This window comes from Epinephelus lanceolatus, chromosome 3 (assembly GCF_041903045.1).
Source record: "Epinephelus lanceolatus isolate andai-2023 chromosome 3, ASM4190304v1, whole genome shotgun sequence".
In the NCBI taxonomy this organism is placed as follows: domain Eukaryota; kingdom Metazoa; phylum Chordata; class Actinopteri; order Perciformes; family Serranidae; genus Epinephelus; species Epinephelus lanceolatus.
Genome location: NC_135736.1, coordinates 26,884,550 through 26,901,377, shown reverse-complemented (window position 1 = coordinate 26,901,377; position 16,828 = coordinate 26,884,550). Strand labels below are relative to the sequence as shown.

The 16,828-nt window shown below is 40.3% G+C and overlaps 1 protein-coding gene across 6 annotated transcripts in view; it reads left to right on the top strand.

Annotated features, from left to right (window-relative positions):
* arhgap10 (Rho GTPase activating protein 10) overlaps positions 1-16,828 on the top strand; it is a 59,779-nt gene that overhangs the window by 3,107 nt on the left and 39,844 nt on the right. For all 6 annotated transcript variants that reach the window (XM_033624463.2, XM_033624462.2, XM_033624464.2 and 3 more), the window contains exons 2-3: positions 16,075-16,170; positions 16,473-16,534. In XM_033624463.2, the coding sequence (XP_033480354.1) occupies positions 16,075-16,170; positions 16,473-16,534 (158 nt within the window). The remainder of the gene's footprint in view (positions 1-16,074; positions 16,171-16,472; positions 16,535-16,828) is intronic.

Genomic DNA, 16,828 nt, shown 5'->3' with positions numbered 1-16,828 from the left:
GTCCTTTGATATTTAATTTAAGGTGAGGCTGATGAATCCAAACTGGGCTGAATTGCTGTCAACTGTTTATGTTTGAGTAACGCTCATATTGAAGGTAGAGCTGAAAGAATAAGTCAATCAGTGGAAAACTAATCTGTGTCACTTTTAATAATCGATTAAAGTAATTTTATAAGGTCCCACATTGTAAAAAGTGTTTAAATGAAGGAGGTATAGGTGCTATCAATACTGGGAAAAATCAAAATTCTCAATCCACAGAGAAATGCACACAGTCTGTATTCAGAAACTGTGCCTTAAAACGAGCCGTCAGGACTTAAGTGAAATTGTAGTGTCACAACTATACAATGACAAGTAAGAAACTGCTGCTTTAGTGTGATGTGGAAGATGTGGAAGACCCAGAATTGCTGACCAATCATAGCAGACTTGGCTTATTTATGAGGGGGGGCTTACAAAGATAGGCGCTAAAACAGAGTGATTTGGACAGAGGTTGAATACAGGTATATTCAGGCAGACAGCAGGGTTTCCCACACATTCATTTATTTGTGGCAGCCCGCCATGATTAAAGCATCTGCCGCCACGTTTTGATTTTCTATTTTTGGAGCTGGAATTTTGATTAGGTTCGCTATTGGAATACCGCCTGGTTATTGATTGCTCTACATTCCAGTTTATAAACATGTTCTAGTAGAAACCTTAAAGTATGACCTTGAAAATGAGCATAATATGGGAACTTGAAGGAAAAATGCCCAGGCATTTGCTGGTTCTAGCATCTCAAATGTCCTGCTTTTCTAAAGGCCCTGACACACCAAGCCAACAGTCACCGTTAGGCAAGCGGTGTGTCCCACAACCGTTGGCCCTTGTCGACCCTTGCCAGCTTTTTTTTTTCAGATGATTTAGCATGTTAAATCAGTGTTGGAGACTGGGGTTGTCAAAAGTATCAATACTCTGAAAAGTATCGATACTCAAACGCTGTATCCGGATACAATACTAATTTACAAAAGTATCGATACTAACAGTGCATGCCACGGGTGCGCGCGACGGGTCCGAAGGACACGCGCTGTGCAGGCAGCGTCTGGCAGGCACAGAGCCCTCGCTGCAACCCGGCTTGTTGTCGTCGCTGTGCATGCATGCACACATTTCTGTTGCTGTAATATGGCCAGCGCGGCTGCAGGAGGATCAGAGCAGCCAGTTTTGGTAAAAAATGATAAAGGAAAAAGCACTCTTTGGAAATATTTAGTGAAGTGAACACAGCACGCTGCAGACGGCAGGTACAGCCCTTCCCCTCACTAGCAGCTGAGCAGCTGGTGTCGCCAGCATCAAACTAAAATATAACTTCTAACGTTAATGTGGGAGCTAAGCAGAAAACTTTATCAGTCATGCCCGTCTGTAACATTAATAGACAATGTTAGTTTAACAGGACAACACAATTATGTGTGTCTGAAAAGTTATGTTAACTGTAAAGTCACAGATTGAAGCTGAAAAAACGTTTGATTTCTCCCGTAACACCTGGTTCTCTGATCACATAGTGACATAGAAACAGGAGCATCCTGAGCCTAAACTACCAACTCTATTTGATCAGCAACGAAAACATGGTGCCAATTCACCAGAAGCACAGAAAGTAAACAGGGCTGTAGATAAATACATTTGTATGGACAGATCTTGTGTCTGGTTGTTATTTATTTTGGGGGGATTTTTTGTTGTTATCATTGATGTTACTGTTCTGATCTTTTTTTAAAAAATGACATGCCTCTTAAATTTTTGCTGCTGTATTGAAAATGGTATCGAGTATTGAATATTTTCCTGGGTATCGATATCGAGTTTGAAATTTTAGTATCGTGACAACCCTATTGGAGACAGTGGTGCCCATCAGTGAATGAAAATCACTCTGATTGGCAGTTTAGTTCAGTGCACAAGAAGAGAAACAGAAGTGAGGAAAGTAAACAAACCGCTAAAGTCAAGAGGGAGTTAGATCAAAACAAACTTGTTACATAGGGTAAGATTATTTTTCTTTAGCCATTGAGCTTTTTAGCAGAAATGTTTTGTTTGTTGTTGTTCACTGGTGCACTGTAAATATTCTCTTTTCTTTTAACATTGGATTGGTTTGTTACGTGCCAACTAGTGTGCCAACTAGTGTTCCTGTTTCCGTTTTTGAATGCTGAATACAGACTACTGCCATCCGCTGGTGTGGAGAGGAGAGTTATTTGGTGTGGAGAGTTATTTGTTATGTTCATGTGCAACTTTCTGGCTGAGGCACAGGTGACATGAGGTGAAGCAACAGTTGTATTACGCTGCCGCTATTTTTGGTGTAGTGTGTCTGGGCCTTTTGTGTTACATAGTAGTAAACTTGATATTTTTGAGTTTGTTGTTGTTAGTACAAAAATAATCTTTGGCTCAAGGAACATGTGACCAAACAGTTGACAATAATAAGATAATCTAATTGTTAGCTGCAGCCTGAGTTACTTGTGTAACTCATGTGGTCCCACATGTAGAAAACAGATGAAATCTTGCACCTTTCACATCATGATCACAATTTTCAATTTTGATTTCTATTACAAATGACTAAGTCTTGATTTTAATTGCAGGGTTTTACCCTGGTAATCAAATGCAATGTGGGCTGGCGTTGTAGGGATTAAAGTTTGTATTAATTATTTTCTATAAATAATAAGATTCTTAAACCAAATTTAATGGCTATTTCTGCAGTCTTTTGTTTTCTTATTTTGTTATCTTCTGTTTTCAGACATTGTTTAGGCACAGTGGTGGTAGTCATGTTTATAGTAGTTAGATAGTACATACAGTACATATAGTATGTTACATAGTAGCTAAAGCTCAAGTTTAAGTAAGTGTTAAAGTAACAGTGTTGTGTGTTTACACACTGTGGGTGGAGCTCAGTGCCATCCTTGCTCTTATTACTGAGCCATTACTCTGATAATCTTGCCTCATGAGAATGTGACCCTGTGTTTTGTTCTCCTTGTCATAGCAATCATGCAGAATCGCCCATAATTTTCTTTCCTCCTAAATCTGCCTTGTTTGTGGTTTGCAGCTCTGAAGCTCAGACAGTTGTTTTTGATGAGTGGAGTTGATTTGGGGACGCTAAGCTGTGTAATCTGCTCTGTGTATGATGTTCACACCATAATATCTAACACTCAGTGGTGTCGTTAACATGGTTGATCGAGTGTTCTGTAGTAAACACTGACAGATTTAGTCTTGATTACAACTTATAGTAAACACAGTGGATTAAAAAGGTGTATGACAAACTGCTCTACTTTATGTTTGACCTCAGAATGATCTGCTGTTTGGACTGTCCAAAAGACAATTGATGAACTCCACATCCCATTCCCTTCTCAGCCTGTCAGTGACTGGGAGGATGTCCCATGACGGAAAGTCCTTGGTTCTGGGAGGAAACCTTGTAGTGGGGCCCCGGGCCAGAGAGCCATGACATGGAAGTGCCAACTAGAGGAGCAACATGCAGATGTGCTTCTGTTTCGGAGGGTTTCCTCCACAGGAACTGTGTCCTGTCTGTACCCTCTTAACCACCCCTCACTGTTGTCCTTAGCAGTCGTATTGGTTTCTCATTTGTGGGAGAAAATATGAACTCCCAATTCCTGAATTTCTTTCACTTTATTAGTGTCATAGTGTTTCTTGGATGTTTTGTTATTGCTGCAATCATTGGAAAAGTGAAGTTGGACAGAGTTGCTGGGGGTCAATCATTGTCACTTCCACAGCTGGACTTCCTCTGGTGAGTTGACCATTTGGCTCATAAAGCAAAATACATATTTTTTCTCTCTTCACTCTCAGTTCCACAAACCCAGCCATGTGAAGGTCTTTCTTTTCTCATTGGCAGACAGGTTTAAGAGTAGCCTGCCATGGTGTGCTTTGGCTCACTGCTGCTCTCTGTAATCACATTACTGACTCTGCCAAAGAGCCACATCACAATCTTTCATTAAAATCGCATTAGCACAAGACGTGAAGTCATGTGGGAGGAACGCTTTTTTTTATCTCTTACTCCAGAGAGAATAAGACCTACTATAAAAATGATGCTTGATAGCACAACTATGCGTTTTGGGCTCCTTTTTTGGTGCAAGCAAAGTGTTGAGAACTATTTGAAGCACCTTTGACCGCATGATAGCTTTTTGGATAGGAGACGCTCTTTCATCAGCCACTTGGTCAATATTGACAGGATACTGCTTGGCGCAGCCTCACCCTACAGACTTGTTTTGAGGATCAGGAAGTCATGAATGAAGTAATGCCTGCTCTGTGGGCAGGGAGTTGGGGGCAAGAGAGGTTGTGGGAGGGGATGGGTGGGCAGGCTCTGTTGAGGGCAAAGGTGGGAGGCGAGTGCGGAGCAGGGATTCGGACTGGAAAAGATGGGAGAGTGGAACAGGAAGGACTGTGGAAAGGCACAGTATGTAAACGCTGGCTGCTGTTTGAGGGCCTGGACCAGGCAAGCTCTGACCTAAGTGGCACATCTGATGAGACTGTAGAAATCATAACAAACATCACCGCAACAGGCGCCAATGACAATACACTGTGGTCATCTTCAGTGGCCGAACTTTGACATATACATACCTTTTCTGATCTGTTTTGCAGAAAACTTTTGCAGCAGCAGTCAGAACATACAATGTTAAGTTTCCTGCTTTAAGACTTACAGTAAGTAGAAAGCGAGTTTAGATAATTAGGCATAATATTTATTGTAATATGGCAATAACTACTTCATCATATGAGCATGACTGTAATTAAGGAAACAGTGGGACAATGTTGGAAGAGACAGACAAGTATAAAACGTTATATAAAAGGCCAGTGTCACAGTAGCCTAAGGTTGTAAGCATAGAGGATGGCAAATTCACCTCAGGAGGATTCACAGTAAAAACAGTCTAAAACTGTACATTTTAAACCAATTGGAAAACACATGGACAGAGTGTCAAGCCAATCCTTGTTGGAAAACCTGTGTCCTATTGTCATCTCAAGTGGTTACCTATTTAAATTACAGCTGAATCAAACACTTTGGAAACTAGAATTATGTGTAAATAACAATGGAAACTATATTTTAATGTCAAATGCAAACATATTTATGATTTTCAAGGGGAAATTGTGTCTGTTCCTGAATCAATAAAGGAAATAAACTCTTTTATGGGACACACATACCTTTATCGTTCATCATGCTTTAGAAACTGAGGAAGACGTAAAGTAAAAATGTCTATCGGCGCCCTGCAGTTCACATGCAGATATTAATGAGTGTCTGTTTTTGCATTGTCTAGAATGTAGTAAGCATGAGACATATCTCATACATTTCCTGATACAGATTGTTTTGAACTGAAGCTGATGATTGACAATATTTTGCACAATGTTCAATATCTTTAAACATGGTCACAGTAAGCATTCATTGTTATATCAGAGAGCTGTGTTCTGGTCAGGGTGGAAAAAACTCTGTCACAGAATTTTACATGATGTGGGCAACACATTGTTTAACTTGCTCCTGAAACCTGTTAGTCTAGTCATCTAGTGGGCCGAATTGGACCCTTCAGCGGGATGGTTCTGGCCCACAGGCCATATGTTTGACACCCCTGAAGTAGAGCCTAACTGATTAATCCATTAGTTGTCAGCTATTAAATTAGTCGCCAACTAAATCTGATAATCAGTTAATTGGTTCAAGTAGTTTTTTAAGGAAAAAAACAAGTAAATTCTCTGATTCCAGCTTCTTAAATGTGAATATTTTCTTCACTTCTTTATGACAGTACACTAAATATATTTGGGTCGTGGACAAAACAAGACATTGAAGGATGTTTTCTTGGGCTTTTGGAAATTTTTTTGCCATTTTTAGAGACCAAAAAGTGTATCAATTAATCAAGAAAATAATTGACAAATTAATCGACAACACTAAGAACCTTAGTGTTTGATGGTTGATGATTGGTTGATATAAAATATGTTGAACATAAAACATAAAATAAAAAACATAAAAACATAACATGTTGATATAAAATTGTTAAAAAGTTTAAGTTGGACGCTTGTTATTAACCTTTGTACTGCCATGCATGACAAAATAATCTTAACTCAACGGTGGACATTTAAAAAATCATAATTAAAACTAGGAAGTTTATCCACATATGTGATTTCTGTATCATGTTTCTGTCTGGTTGTGACAGTGGTCACAGTGACAGTGGTCACAACAAAGCCACTTCTGCTTTGGACTGTGGTGCTCCATAAAAACCAGAGCCCTTTAATTCAGTCCCCTCCCCATTGTGTCATCTTTGTTTTCCTTCCCACCTCATCTGAACAGCGGCATTACTGTTTATGTCACAATTTAGGCTTTTTTTCCCCCCATGTTTTTCCTATTACAGAACAATCTGGCCCGTAACGTCAGATATATGTAAGGTGGGGTCTGCATGACTCACACGCTGAAGCCAGTAGACTGGGGTCTCTGGCTTTCTGCAGAGAAACTAGCCAAGTTTGACAGTTCCCAGGTTTGCTCTGAAATGCCTTGCTTTAAAAGGCAAAAAGTGGGAGAAGCCTTTGGCTTGGACTTGTGTGCCCTAGTGTGTGTGGTATTTCTATCCTGTGATAGTTCGTTCCTCCAGGACAGCAGCTATCATTTCAATCTGTTATGCAGACCTCTCATCTGACACTTTTGTTTATTGCTCCACTGATTGTATCCAGTTGATCTATGCTGTTTTAACTTCAATTGACACTGCACAGGGACCCGAATGCTGTCGCTGTTTTTTCCTCCTCTCGATGTTGCCTGCTGTCGATTAACTCTGGAGCTTCATGTAACCAGATAACATTCATTCTTCATGTTTTATGTAATCACGTCCGCACAGCTTGGCCTCATATATTCTCATATTAGCTGTCCACCCTGCGCTGAGTTAAACATGCATGCAGCCTGTGTAATCAGATTGTGGATGGGTGTGATCCGTGCACCATGCTCACATATGGCTCCAATAAAGGGCTTGCAAATCTATCTATTGACATCACTGTTCTTGTAGTACACACTAATTGTCCACAGTGACCTGAGCCTTGATGCTGTCTTTGCTGGGGAAAAAAGATACTCTTAATATTCTAATAAATGCAACACTAAAATGTACATGACTCAAATTCACTGTAGATTTATCTCTGGATAATAAAAGAGGCCAACACATTTAATTGAAAGCAAAGTATGAGTTGGTGTGTACATCATAAAGAGATGCCAAAGTGCTGCAACATTCAACAACCCTATTAAATTCCTGCATTTATGATGTTCTGTAATGGGGCAGTGAAAAGAGCTCTTATCACACCTCAAAGAATGCTCGAATTGTATTGATTTTTACTGTCATCATCCCATCAGCTCTTCATTATCTTTTACAATGCAGTGACATTGGACACTGCTCTGACTTCGTGTCAGACACGATACAGTGTGGCGAGGCTTTGTTAAGGTGTGTCAAGGTTCAGTGTAATGTTGACAAAACATGTTTTTACTATGTGGGAGAGCAGCTGAACTTTCCACTCTACATTCATGTGTGTTTTGAGATCATTTGAGCGCTGCAGTTGACCAACAATGACTCCATAAGGGTCACTGATCACCCATTAGAGAGGGTGAGAATTCAGGTTTAAGTTATGATGTGTGTTTTCAATGCTTCATTTCACAATATAACTCGTTACAGGACTCCAAACACTACTGCTACCAATATCAACAACAACATGTGCTTGCTATTTATAACATTAACACCTGTTGTAGCTGAAGCTTCATTCTTTTACGGCATACAGGTGGAAAATATGTACAAGTGAAAAAAGTACTGCAAACAAAGCAGAACCAAAATCACTAGAAAAGGCATGAGTAGTAGAGACGTGGTATGAGGATGAAATAAAACGATATACAACCTCTAAAATTGCTTTTCTATAAAAGGTTGAAAGCAGGGATTTAAAAGATGACAGACTCATCTTCCCCACGTTCCTCTGGCAGACTGCTTCAAAGCACAGAGAGCCGCCAACTGCAGGAACCTGGTCACTCTTAGTTTCAAGCCTGGATATGAGGGTCAGTACAAGGTCAAACAAGGACTATTGTGTTACAACAATCAAAGTAAATGTTATATTTCCAAAATGATGTCACTATGATGGGGTATAGTGATGGAAACAGCAAGGAGCCTAGCTTTGAGTTGAATTGTAAATTGAAAGGCACCAAGGGCCGAGGAAGGAACATCCAGTCCCAACATAAAAATGATTCAAGGATGTTAGTAGTAGTGTATTTTTTTAGCCTCTCAGGGGTAGTGGAACAGCCTGTAAACACAATATTTACATATAATTTTCAGCAGCGTGTCATGCCAAATAATGTGCTGAAAGACGCTAAGCTTAACTGGTGATACCTGTTTGTGAGAGTGTCACTACAATTGATAGGGCTGAGTATGGCTACATGATACCTTTTAAAGCAGGTAGGCACGTACAAATTCTGGCCCTGAGGCCAATCGTGGCCCGCGGAACAATTTAAATGTCCCCTGGTTTGTTGTTCAGAGTATTCTATATGTGGCCCACCACACAATATTTGTTAATCAAACAAGTTCACTTTGCATTATTTCCGTTTACCTCACGATGGCAGGACTTTCATGCAGTTAGAAATAGGAACTACACAGCTGTAACTATTGTGTTTTCATAAACAGACAGTAAACAAGAGAACAAATGGTTACCTGACAGCAGACATTCACTGCAAGGTAGCAGACATGGCCACAGCAAAGACGCGTAAAGTTGTTAGCGAAGGCCGCCACTTTCAGGAGCGGTGAAAAGTTGAATACTTTCTCAGTGAAAGATGAAACAGTCGTGCTTGCCTCATTTGTGTGGGATTTTGTTTTTGATGCGAGAAGCATTTGACCCCCAGGTATTTTCACATTATCTAATCTGGCCCCCATTCAAAAAAAGTTTGGACCCCCTTGAAGGTATCAACCAAAATAACCCAGTACCAAGTTGTATCAGAACGTCTCCAGTCAAATAATACCCTTGATCCTTTTTGCACTGGGGGTCTGATGCCAGACCGTCCTGACTGTCTGCAGGATCAGCAAACTTTCTGTTGCAGCCATCTCCGTAGCTGTTCTCCTCCCGGGGAACAGTCGGTTCAACTTCTGCGTGGATAGCACAAGCTAACACAGCAGCAACAGCTAGCATCTCAGATAACTCTGTTGTAAAACCCATTAATAACCGTTAGCTGTGTGATGTTAACAGTTAGCCCTGTCACTGTGTGCGTGCAGCCAGGTGGACCTCACAACTGTCTACTACACAGAGCTCACATTCCCACAGCAGCAGCTACAACCCAAACAGTCTTTAGTGTGTAGAAGTTGCGCACACATTTAGCCAGCCAAGATGCCATCAAAACATTTAAAGTTATGGCTATGCTACACGTTACTCCATCCACATGATGGGTATCAAATTAAATACTGTATTGTTATTGGTATCACTTTTTTTAACTTGAATTTTATCGCTTTTTTGCAATCTGTTATCACAGAACAAACATAAAAACAAAACTGGCGTGTCACTGAGGTAAATTACACATAAGGCGTTACTGTACTTATCCTAGTGGTCACCTGAAACACGTTTGCCATGACCATCAAGAGATTTGGTGTCTCTGCGCTGGGCCATATATTCAGTCCATTTGGACCATTTTTTTGTGAATTCTGATTTTTGGAGTCTTAGTAAATGAGTCTTTTCATGTCATATATCTCCTCAACAATGTCTTTCCAGTCACTAAGAAAAGGAGGATCCTCTTTGTGCCATTTCCTGGTAATAGCCTTCATCGCTGCTGCTGAAAGGATTTAGATTAATCCTTACGTTGAACAGATTCTTTTGTCAGGTTGCTTAGGTATTAGACCTCCCATGTGTTCGGTATTGCATATCCCAATATTGCCTTAAGTTCAATCTGGTATTGGTTTCACTTTAAGGTTACTGGTATCATAATTTTTGAAATGGTACTCACCCCTCTCACATTACGTATGGACATTTTACCCAATGTGGATGTTCCCCTAACCAGAATGGCATTATCAGAACCAGCTTTTGCAGTCAGCTGTGTCAGCAGGGATGAAGAGGTTTTTAGTTTGCTTGGCTAGAACATCTTGCTAGTGTGGTGAGCTTTAAAATGAGGTTCATACAGGATTTAACATGATTAAAGGTATATTTGTTTGACTATACTATTAGTGGCCTGTTTTAGGAGGTTTCCATGCTGATAAAGCTATGCTGTTCCATAAAAAAATGTATACTTACAACACACCTTACAACACTCTTAGTACATTGTGTGACTGTTGGACAATAAAAACACCAGCAGTGTTGAATTATATATATTCATAGATAAAGCCTGCCAGTTTGAATCTAGTAGAGGTATAAGATGCTAGATCCAATGAAAAGTATGTCTTGCCTCCATGCTGCTTACTGAATATATCAAATTATAGAGTTTGTGATAGACCACACCAATATAGGATTGTTTGTGCTGTCTGCAGTCATTCCATGTGCTGCAAATTAAGGACTATGGTCTACACCAGAGTGACCAGAATCACCTTTTATGGACCTGCACACCCTGGTCTGGAGTTTAGCCGTCTGTCCCGTCTGTCTGTGTGGCTTGGATTTCTCTTAGATTCTACTGTAACTTTAAAGAAAATTGCCATGTTCAGCATAGCAAGTGTTTGCTCCCAAAATAATGACCTGACAGGCTTATATTTGCCATACCTTTATTTTGAAAATAATGCCCGTAACCCGTACTTACATACTCCCACATAGCAGTTCATCAGGTTGTGTTTACACTAGTTTGAAGTCACCTCTGTGACAGAAACATGTTAGCCAAAAAGTGAAAAGCTTTTAATGTATTCAGAAGTGTATTAGTAGTAAGAGCTCCAAATTTATTTGGTGTGGCTGACATGAGTTTATAATATAACTTTTCCACTCTAAACTATTCTAGTCTAATGAATTCTCGCAGTAAGTCACATCTGATTATAAGTTGACTTTAGTAAGGCCATCCCATAATACTCCTCCCCCCTCTGACCTCACCAAAATACTGTCTTTAAAGAGGTGCCTGGGACAGAGGACTCAACGCTCTGCTGCTATTGTTTGTCAGAGTTTCTTAATGTTGCTTGTGCAGTGGCCTGTTTTTGTTTACCACGTCTCTGAGGGAAAGACAAATGTAGACCCACTCCCGCCTTGATTAATGATCTAAAGTTAGGCCTGCTCAGTGTCTTGCAGGAGTACATGAGCCAAGAAATGAGCTATTAGCAGCCATAAACAAATTATGAATCCTTTTGTTTTGCCCACTGTCATTAGAGTATATTTGCGACATTCCTGTGGATTAAAAGCTGTATCTGATTTGTAATTTTACTCGTGACTCAGCCTGCGTTTTGTGTGCTCATTTCTTTTGCTGTTTAAACTTTTAATTTCTTAAACACAACAATTACTTCACCCACAAGTAAAGAAAGAACATTTCCTCCAAGTGCTATATTAAGACCCACTCAAAGAACAAACAATTGTAAATACTGCAATACACAAGCTGTCCCATTGTCTGCTCTGTATCCCTTAGCTTCCTGCAGTTTGACGATTTATACAAATTGGTCAAAGGAATCAACCACAGGTGTTTGGTCGCCCCACATTTCCTTGTGTGTTTTGGGATCGTAAAGATTTGAGATTGAGCTGAAGAGCAACCAGCAGTGGATTTCAAACTGTTTGAAATAAATTGTCGAGGCAGAAGCTATGCCCTTTGTGCCAGGCTCAGGCAGACATTGTCCAACACCTCTCACATGTTTGGGCTTTGGGCCCTGCTGTAGATTTAATCCGTAGCATGTGTACACACACACTGCTCAGAGGACCTGGAGTGTATACGCAGCAGGTTAGCCATAGATAGAAATTAAAGAGACATAGCAAACAGCTCAAATAAATGAATTTAAAACTGACTTCTTTTTAAAGGTAGGATCTGGAGGATTTTCAAACAAAACAAAATATAGACATATACAAATGAAATCCTGCTTAATCATCACCTATGGGCTTCTACTCTTGTGTGGTGGTGACTCTGTTTGCAGAGCTCCTGCCCTTTAACTGTATTTTGATGTTTTTGTGAGCTCGGACCGCTTCTGGGCGGAGATTTCCCCAGCCAATGAGAGAACGCAGGTGCCGTGCCCGAGCGTGTCTGAGCGTGCACCAGCGCAAGCCTTGCCTGAACCTCTTCTGTGAAGCCTTCTTCCGTACCTCCGGGCTCCGTACACCCGGGAGAGTTGAGTCTGATAGGAGGGGCCGAATTTGACGACTATAAAAAATAATCAGTGACTATTTTAGTAGTCGACTAATCGGTTTGAGTCATTTTTCATAGAAAAGTACTATAAAAGTACCCCAAAATACTCTTATTGCAGCTTCTTACGTTCAAATATTGGCAGCTTTACACACTCTCCCATGACGGTGAACTAAAACCCTTTGGCGTGAGTACGAAACAAGACATTAGATGACATAATTTTGGGGTTTGGGAGAGACAGACCGACATTTTTCAACATTTTTACACATTTATTGATAAAATGATTAGTTGACTAATCGAAGAAATAATCAGCAGATTAGTCGACAATGAAAATAATCGTTAGTTGCAGCCCTGGTAACCAATGACAGGGTTCCTGTGGTGCAATGGTTGTGGAAAATCTTGTTTTCCAGGCCTGAAAAAGTCATGGTATTAGTAAAGATCATTGAAAGTTTTGGAAAAGTCAAAATTTGTTGTGCATAATGAAATTAATTGCTACAATAATTTTCCGGGGATAACCTTTCATACGTTGTAACATAACTGCAAGTGTATTTCTTGTAAGATAGCCGTTGACATAATGTAGCTTCAATATGCTGATTAGGGCACAATATATTGTTTAAGCATCAACATTGTGTTGCGCAATAGTCGCATTGCAGGAAGTGTAATGTCAAGTGAGACAAATCAACATAAACAACTTATTTGCTGCTTGATAAAAAAGGAAAACTCGCACTGTTCTCATATTCCATGACAAATATTGAGCAAGCCTTCCCCTTTAAGAAAGGTTACATGTATTATGTGACATAGTGCAGCGATGTTTGTTATGGCAAGTGAGACTCTGCTGTGTGCGTGTGTGTAGAAAAGTGCCAAAACCCAGCAGGCAAGTGCCGCAGACACAGCGAAGCGCGTGGTTTTGTGAAATGGAAACTTTATTATGGATCCTTAAAAAGTCATGGAAATTTTTTGTAGTTTTGACCATGAAAATTTGCAGGAACCCTGCAGTGAGATTCGATTATTTTAAAGAGTTTGTGAACTGCAACGAGAGAGCAATACTCTGTATTTAGCCTACCACTGAAGTATTTTCCTTTGTTACATAGCTTTGTTGGTCAGACATAATTAGCATTTTGAAAACATTTCGGCTCCGGAAAATAATGATGGATATTTCTCAGTATAATTAGCAGTTTTTACACCAGAAAAAAAAGACAATTTAGAATATTTTCTGAAATGAGTCAGTCAAAATGTGAGTCAGTCAAAAATAATCATTAGTTGCAGCTCCGCATTCCAGCCAGCTGTCGAGTGCTTTTGTAGCAGTTACAGATGCTTGGCAGTCACAGCTCTAGTCAGTGGTGAAGCTCAGTTGATTGTTCCCTATAGAGTCCCAGCTATCTGCCAAATCTAATGACACTGCTCCTCTCCTCAGCATACTGCTTACAGCTCCGGTCTTAAAATACCCTCGCTGCATTCTGTCATGCTTCCCGAGGGGACTACCATGGGTCAGAGATCCCACCTCGGGGAATCTCTTCACTGTTTGGAAATAGATTTGGTTTGCTGTGTTTACTGATGTGCAGGGGTGTAATGGAGGGGGGGATTTAAACTGCATTTATCCACCTCTCATATCTTAAAATTGTTTTAATGCAGATTTAATGCAGCACCAACAAGATTATTGTTAATTGTTCTTGTGCCAGTCTCATAAGAAATTGTAAGAGCAGGATGGGTGTATGTATTTGTTATATTGCTCAGCATTTCCTTTTGATTAATGAAATATTAATGCTGTTTTAGATTATTAGGGCTGGGCAGTACATTGTAATAAGAGATTTACTGACATTAAGTTTGCATGTTTTATAAGTCATCAGTGCCATATATGTACATTTGCACAATGTAGTTACATATTACACCTGCAGTGCAAAGGACTTTGCACTTTTAACCAAATGAGAATAGACTTTAATTCAGTAAAAGCCCATACTAACCATTTTTGTCGTTGCTAGAATGCTGGTTTAATGTAAGCAATGGCTGATGGTAACTTTTATGAAACTAACTTTGTCATATTTGCTGAAACTGTCACTGTATTTTTAAAGAAATACATGACACAGATAGTCTGTGAGAAAAAAAGAGTCCCTCCTGCCACTGCAAACTTCCAATCAGAGCCGAGGAATCTCTAATGCAGCTGTCAATCATGTCAGTCACTGTTTGTGTGCAGTCAAAGTGTCGAACTAGGCAGCCCTGATCAAATATGAATCAAGATCCTGTAACTGCGTTTCCTATTTCTTGCCTTAAATGCCTGGTTTGACAGTTTGATTGGAGTTCACGGGCAGTGATTGACATGATTGACAGCTGTGTTAGAGACTCCTTGGCTCTGACAGGTGTAGTGTAAAAGTTTGTGCCAACAAATCAAGCAGTAAGGTTAAGATGTATAAATTGATTAAGAAACTTATATGATCATGTTTTTATGTACAAGGCATTATAAAGCTCTTTAATCTGCATTTAAATATGGTAAAACATTGCTGTATGTGTAAAAGTACTCATAGCACCATAGCACCAGACTATGTAATCATGTTGTATGCACCTACTGAAAGAACACACTGTGTCTTGTTTAACGATGAAACACATACTCAAATGCTGTAATACATACACACATTCACAGATTGCACTCTAAAGGTTCACCTTGCATAAGACTGAGAGCACTGAGGACTGTATAGAAAAGTCCCCAAAATACACATGTTTTTTAAAAATAGAGTGAAAGCGAGACCAGATCTAAGGGAAGAAAACTTGGGAAATTCTAGGCTGCATTACACCATTAAAAATGGGCCCAATCAGAATTGGACACAAAGAAAGGTTCTCCACCAATAGAATTGGTCTTAAGAGGGAAAGATTAGCAAAAAGAGGCGGAGACTCATTTGAATCTCCACCAGCATATAAGCCGGGGTTCTGAGAGCAGGTTTTCAGTCACACTCCGGAGTCTGACTCGCTAAGTTGTATGTGTTAAAGCCTGTTGACACATTAAACTTGATTGCATCGGACTTTGCCTGTTTCCAGTGTTTCTTTAAGTATTTGCCAGCTGAGCCTAAGGTACCAAATCGACATCTGAGAACAACTGACAGGAGACAAGAGGTTCAAGGTCGGGAGCCTACAGGCCCACTTCCAGGCACCGATTTTTGACACTTCACAGGTTGCTTTCATTCATGTGTGGTAATGCCCTTAGAAGCGCTACAAGACAATAGAGTAGGCAGATGATCTGTCTCACTTGTTGCTGTGTGAGTATAGTGCCAGTTAAAGCACATACGATCCGTTTTTTTTTTTCTCTTCTAAGAGTTACCAACCGCAGCTTTTAAAGTGACTGACATTATCTTTCATAACTGTTTCTTCAGCTGAAAAAGCTTAACACTGTCATATATCTTGAAAACTAGAAACTGATATGATACTTTGCGTGTACTGAACAACTTGTGGGTTTACTATCAGCTTGTCTCTGTGGCTACCCAGCATTCCGGTTGCACACTGGTGTCATACTGTTTCCTCGCTCTTTATTTGTGCAAGCTATGATCGGCACACACATGATTCAGTGTTAGATGACTAAATATAGTTTGCTCTATATTTTGGCATGTGCGAACCTGTGGTACCTGCCCTCCTGGTGTGCTAGGGTTTGAGGTGCAACAGGATGTAGCAGGCTGTAGACAAACAGGATGTTTGCAAAGTGGTTAACTCTGCGTGATGCATCAACCAGATCTTCTTTTCATGATGGCTTATATTGTGTAACATTTTTGCAAATGTTTTGTCAGGACAGTTAAACTTGTAGATCTGAAGAACATACAGTATAATCATATTCAGCATTCTGCCTCCTTTTAAATGCACTTTTTTTAATATTTGAAACTTTCTTTCAGAGCTTGGGATGGCACAGCGAAAGTTTGCACAGTGCCTGGGCGAGTTTCAGTTTGAGTACATCGGCGATGCGAAGACTGATGATGAACGATGTATTGGTAAGTGTGGGTTTATCTCCTCACATGATGGAAACTAACCACTAATTTTGTTGCCACCACGCAGACACGCACTGTAAATGTTTGTTTATGGTTCTTTCTCCACCAGTCATTTAAGAGCAGCTTTTGGTGTGTGCACCTGTGGTGGGAACAGCTGTTAATCATCATGTTTTCAGGCTGTGTGTGCGTGTGCGTGTGTGTGCGTGTGCGTGTGTGTGTGCGTGTGTGTGTGTGTGTGTGTGTGTGTGTGTGTGTGAGAGGCAGACTGATTGCATTTATTACTGTGTTTGATTTTTTTTCCTCAGATGAGTCTTTGCAAGAGTTCTCCTCATTCCTCAAGAACCTCGAAGACCAAAGAGAGCTGATGGTGAGAACAACCAGTCAGAACCTGCTTAAAAGCCAGGGGAAATACCTGTGTGTCTGTGTGGTGTATTGTACTTGACTTGTTTAACTTTGTACAGTGCACCGTGTGCATTTCCAACCAGCCTACACCTTTCGCTGCCCATATTTGGTGCTTGCATCTATTAATGTCCGACTCTGTCATCCACCAGAGATCCAGACAGGCACTCATAATATAATTTTCTCCAACGTACAGTGTGGCCACAGCATCCAGCAGGCAGAGCAAACCAGCTCCCTAGTGGGTGGATACGTATTGATAGTG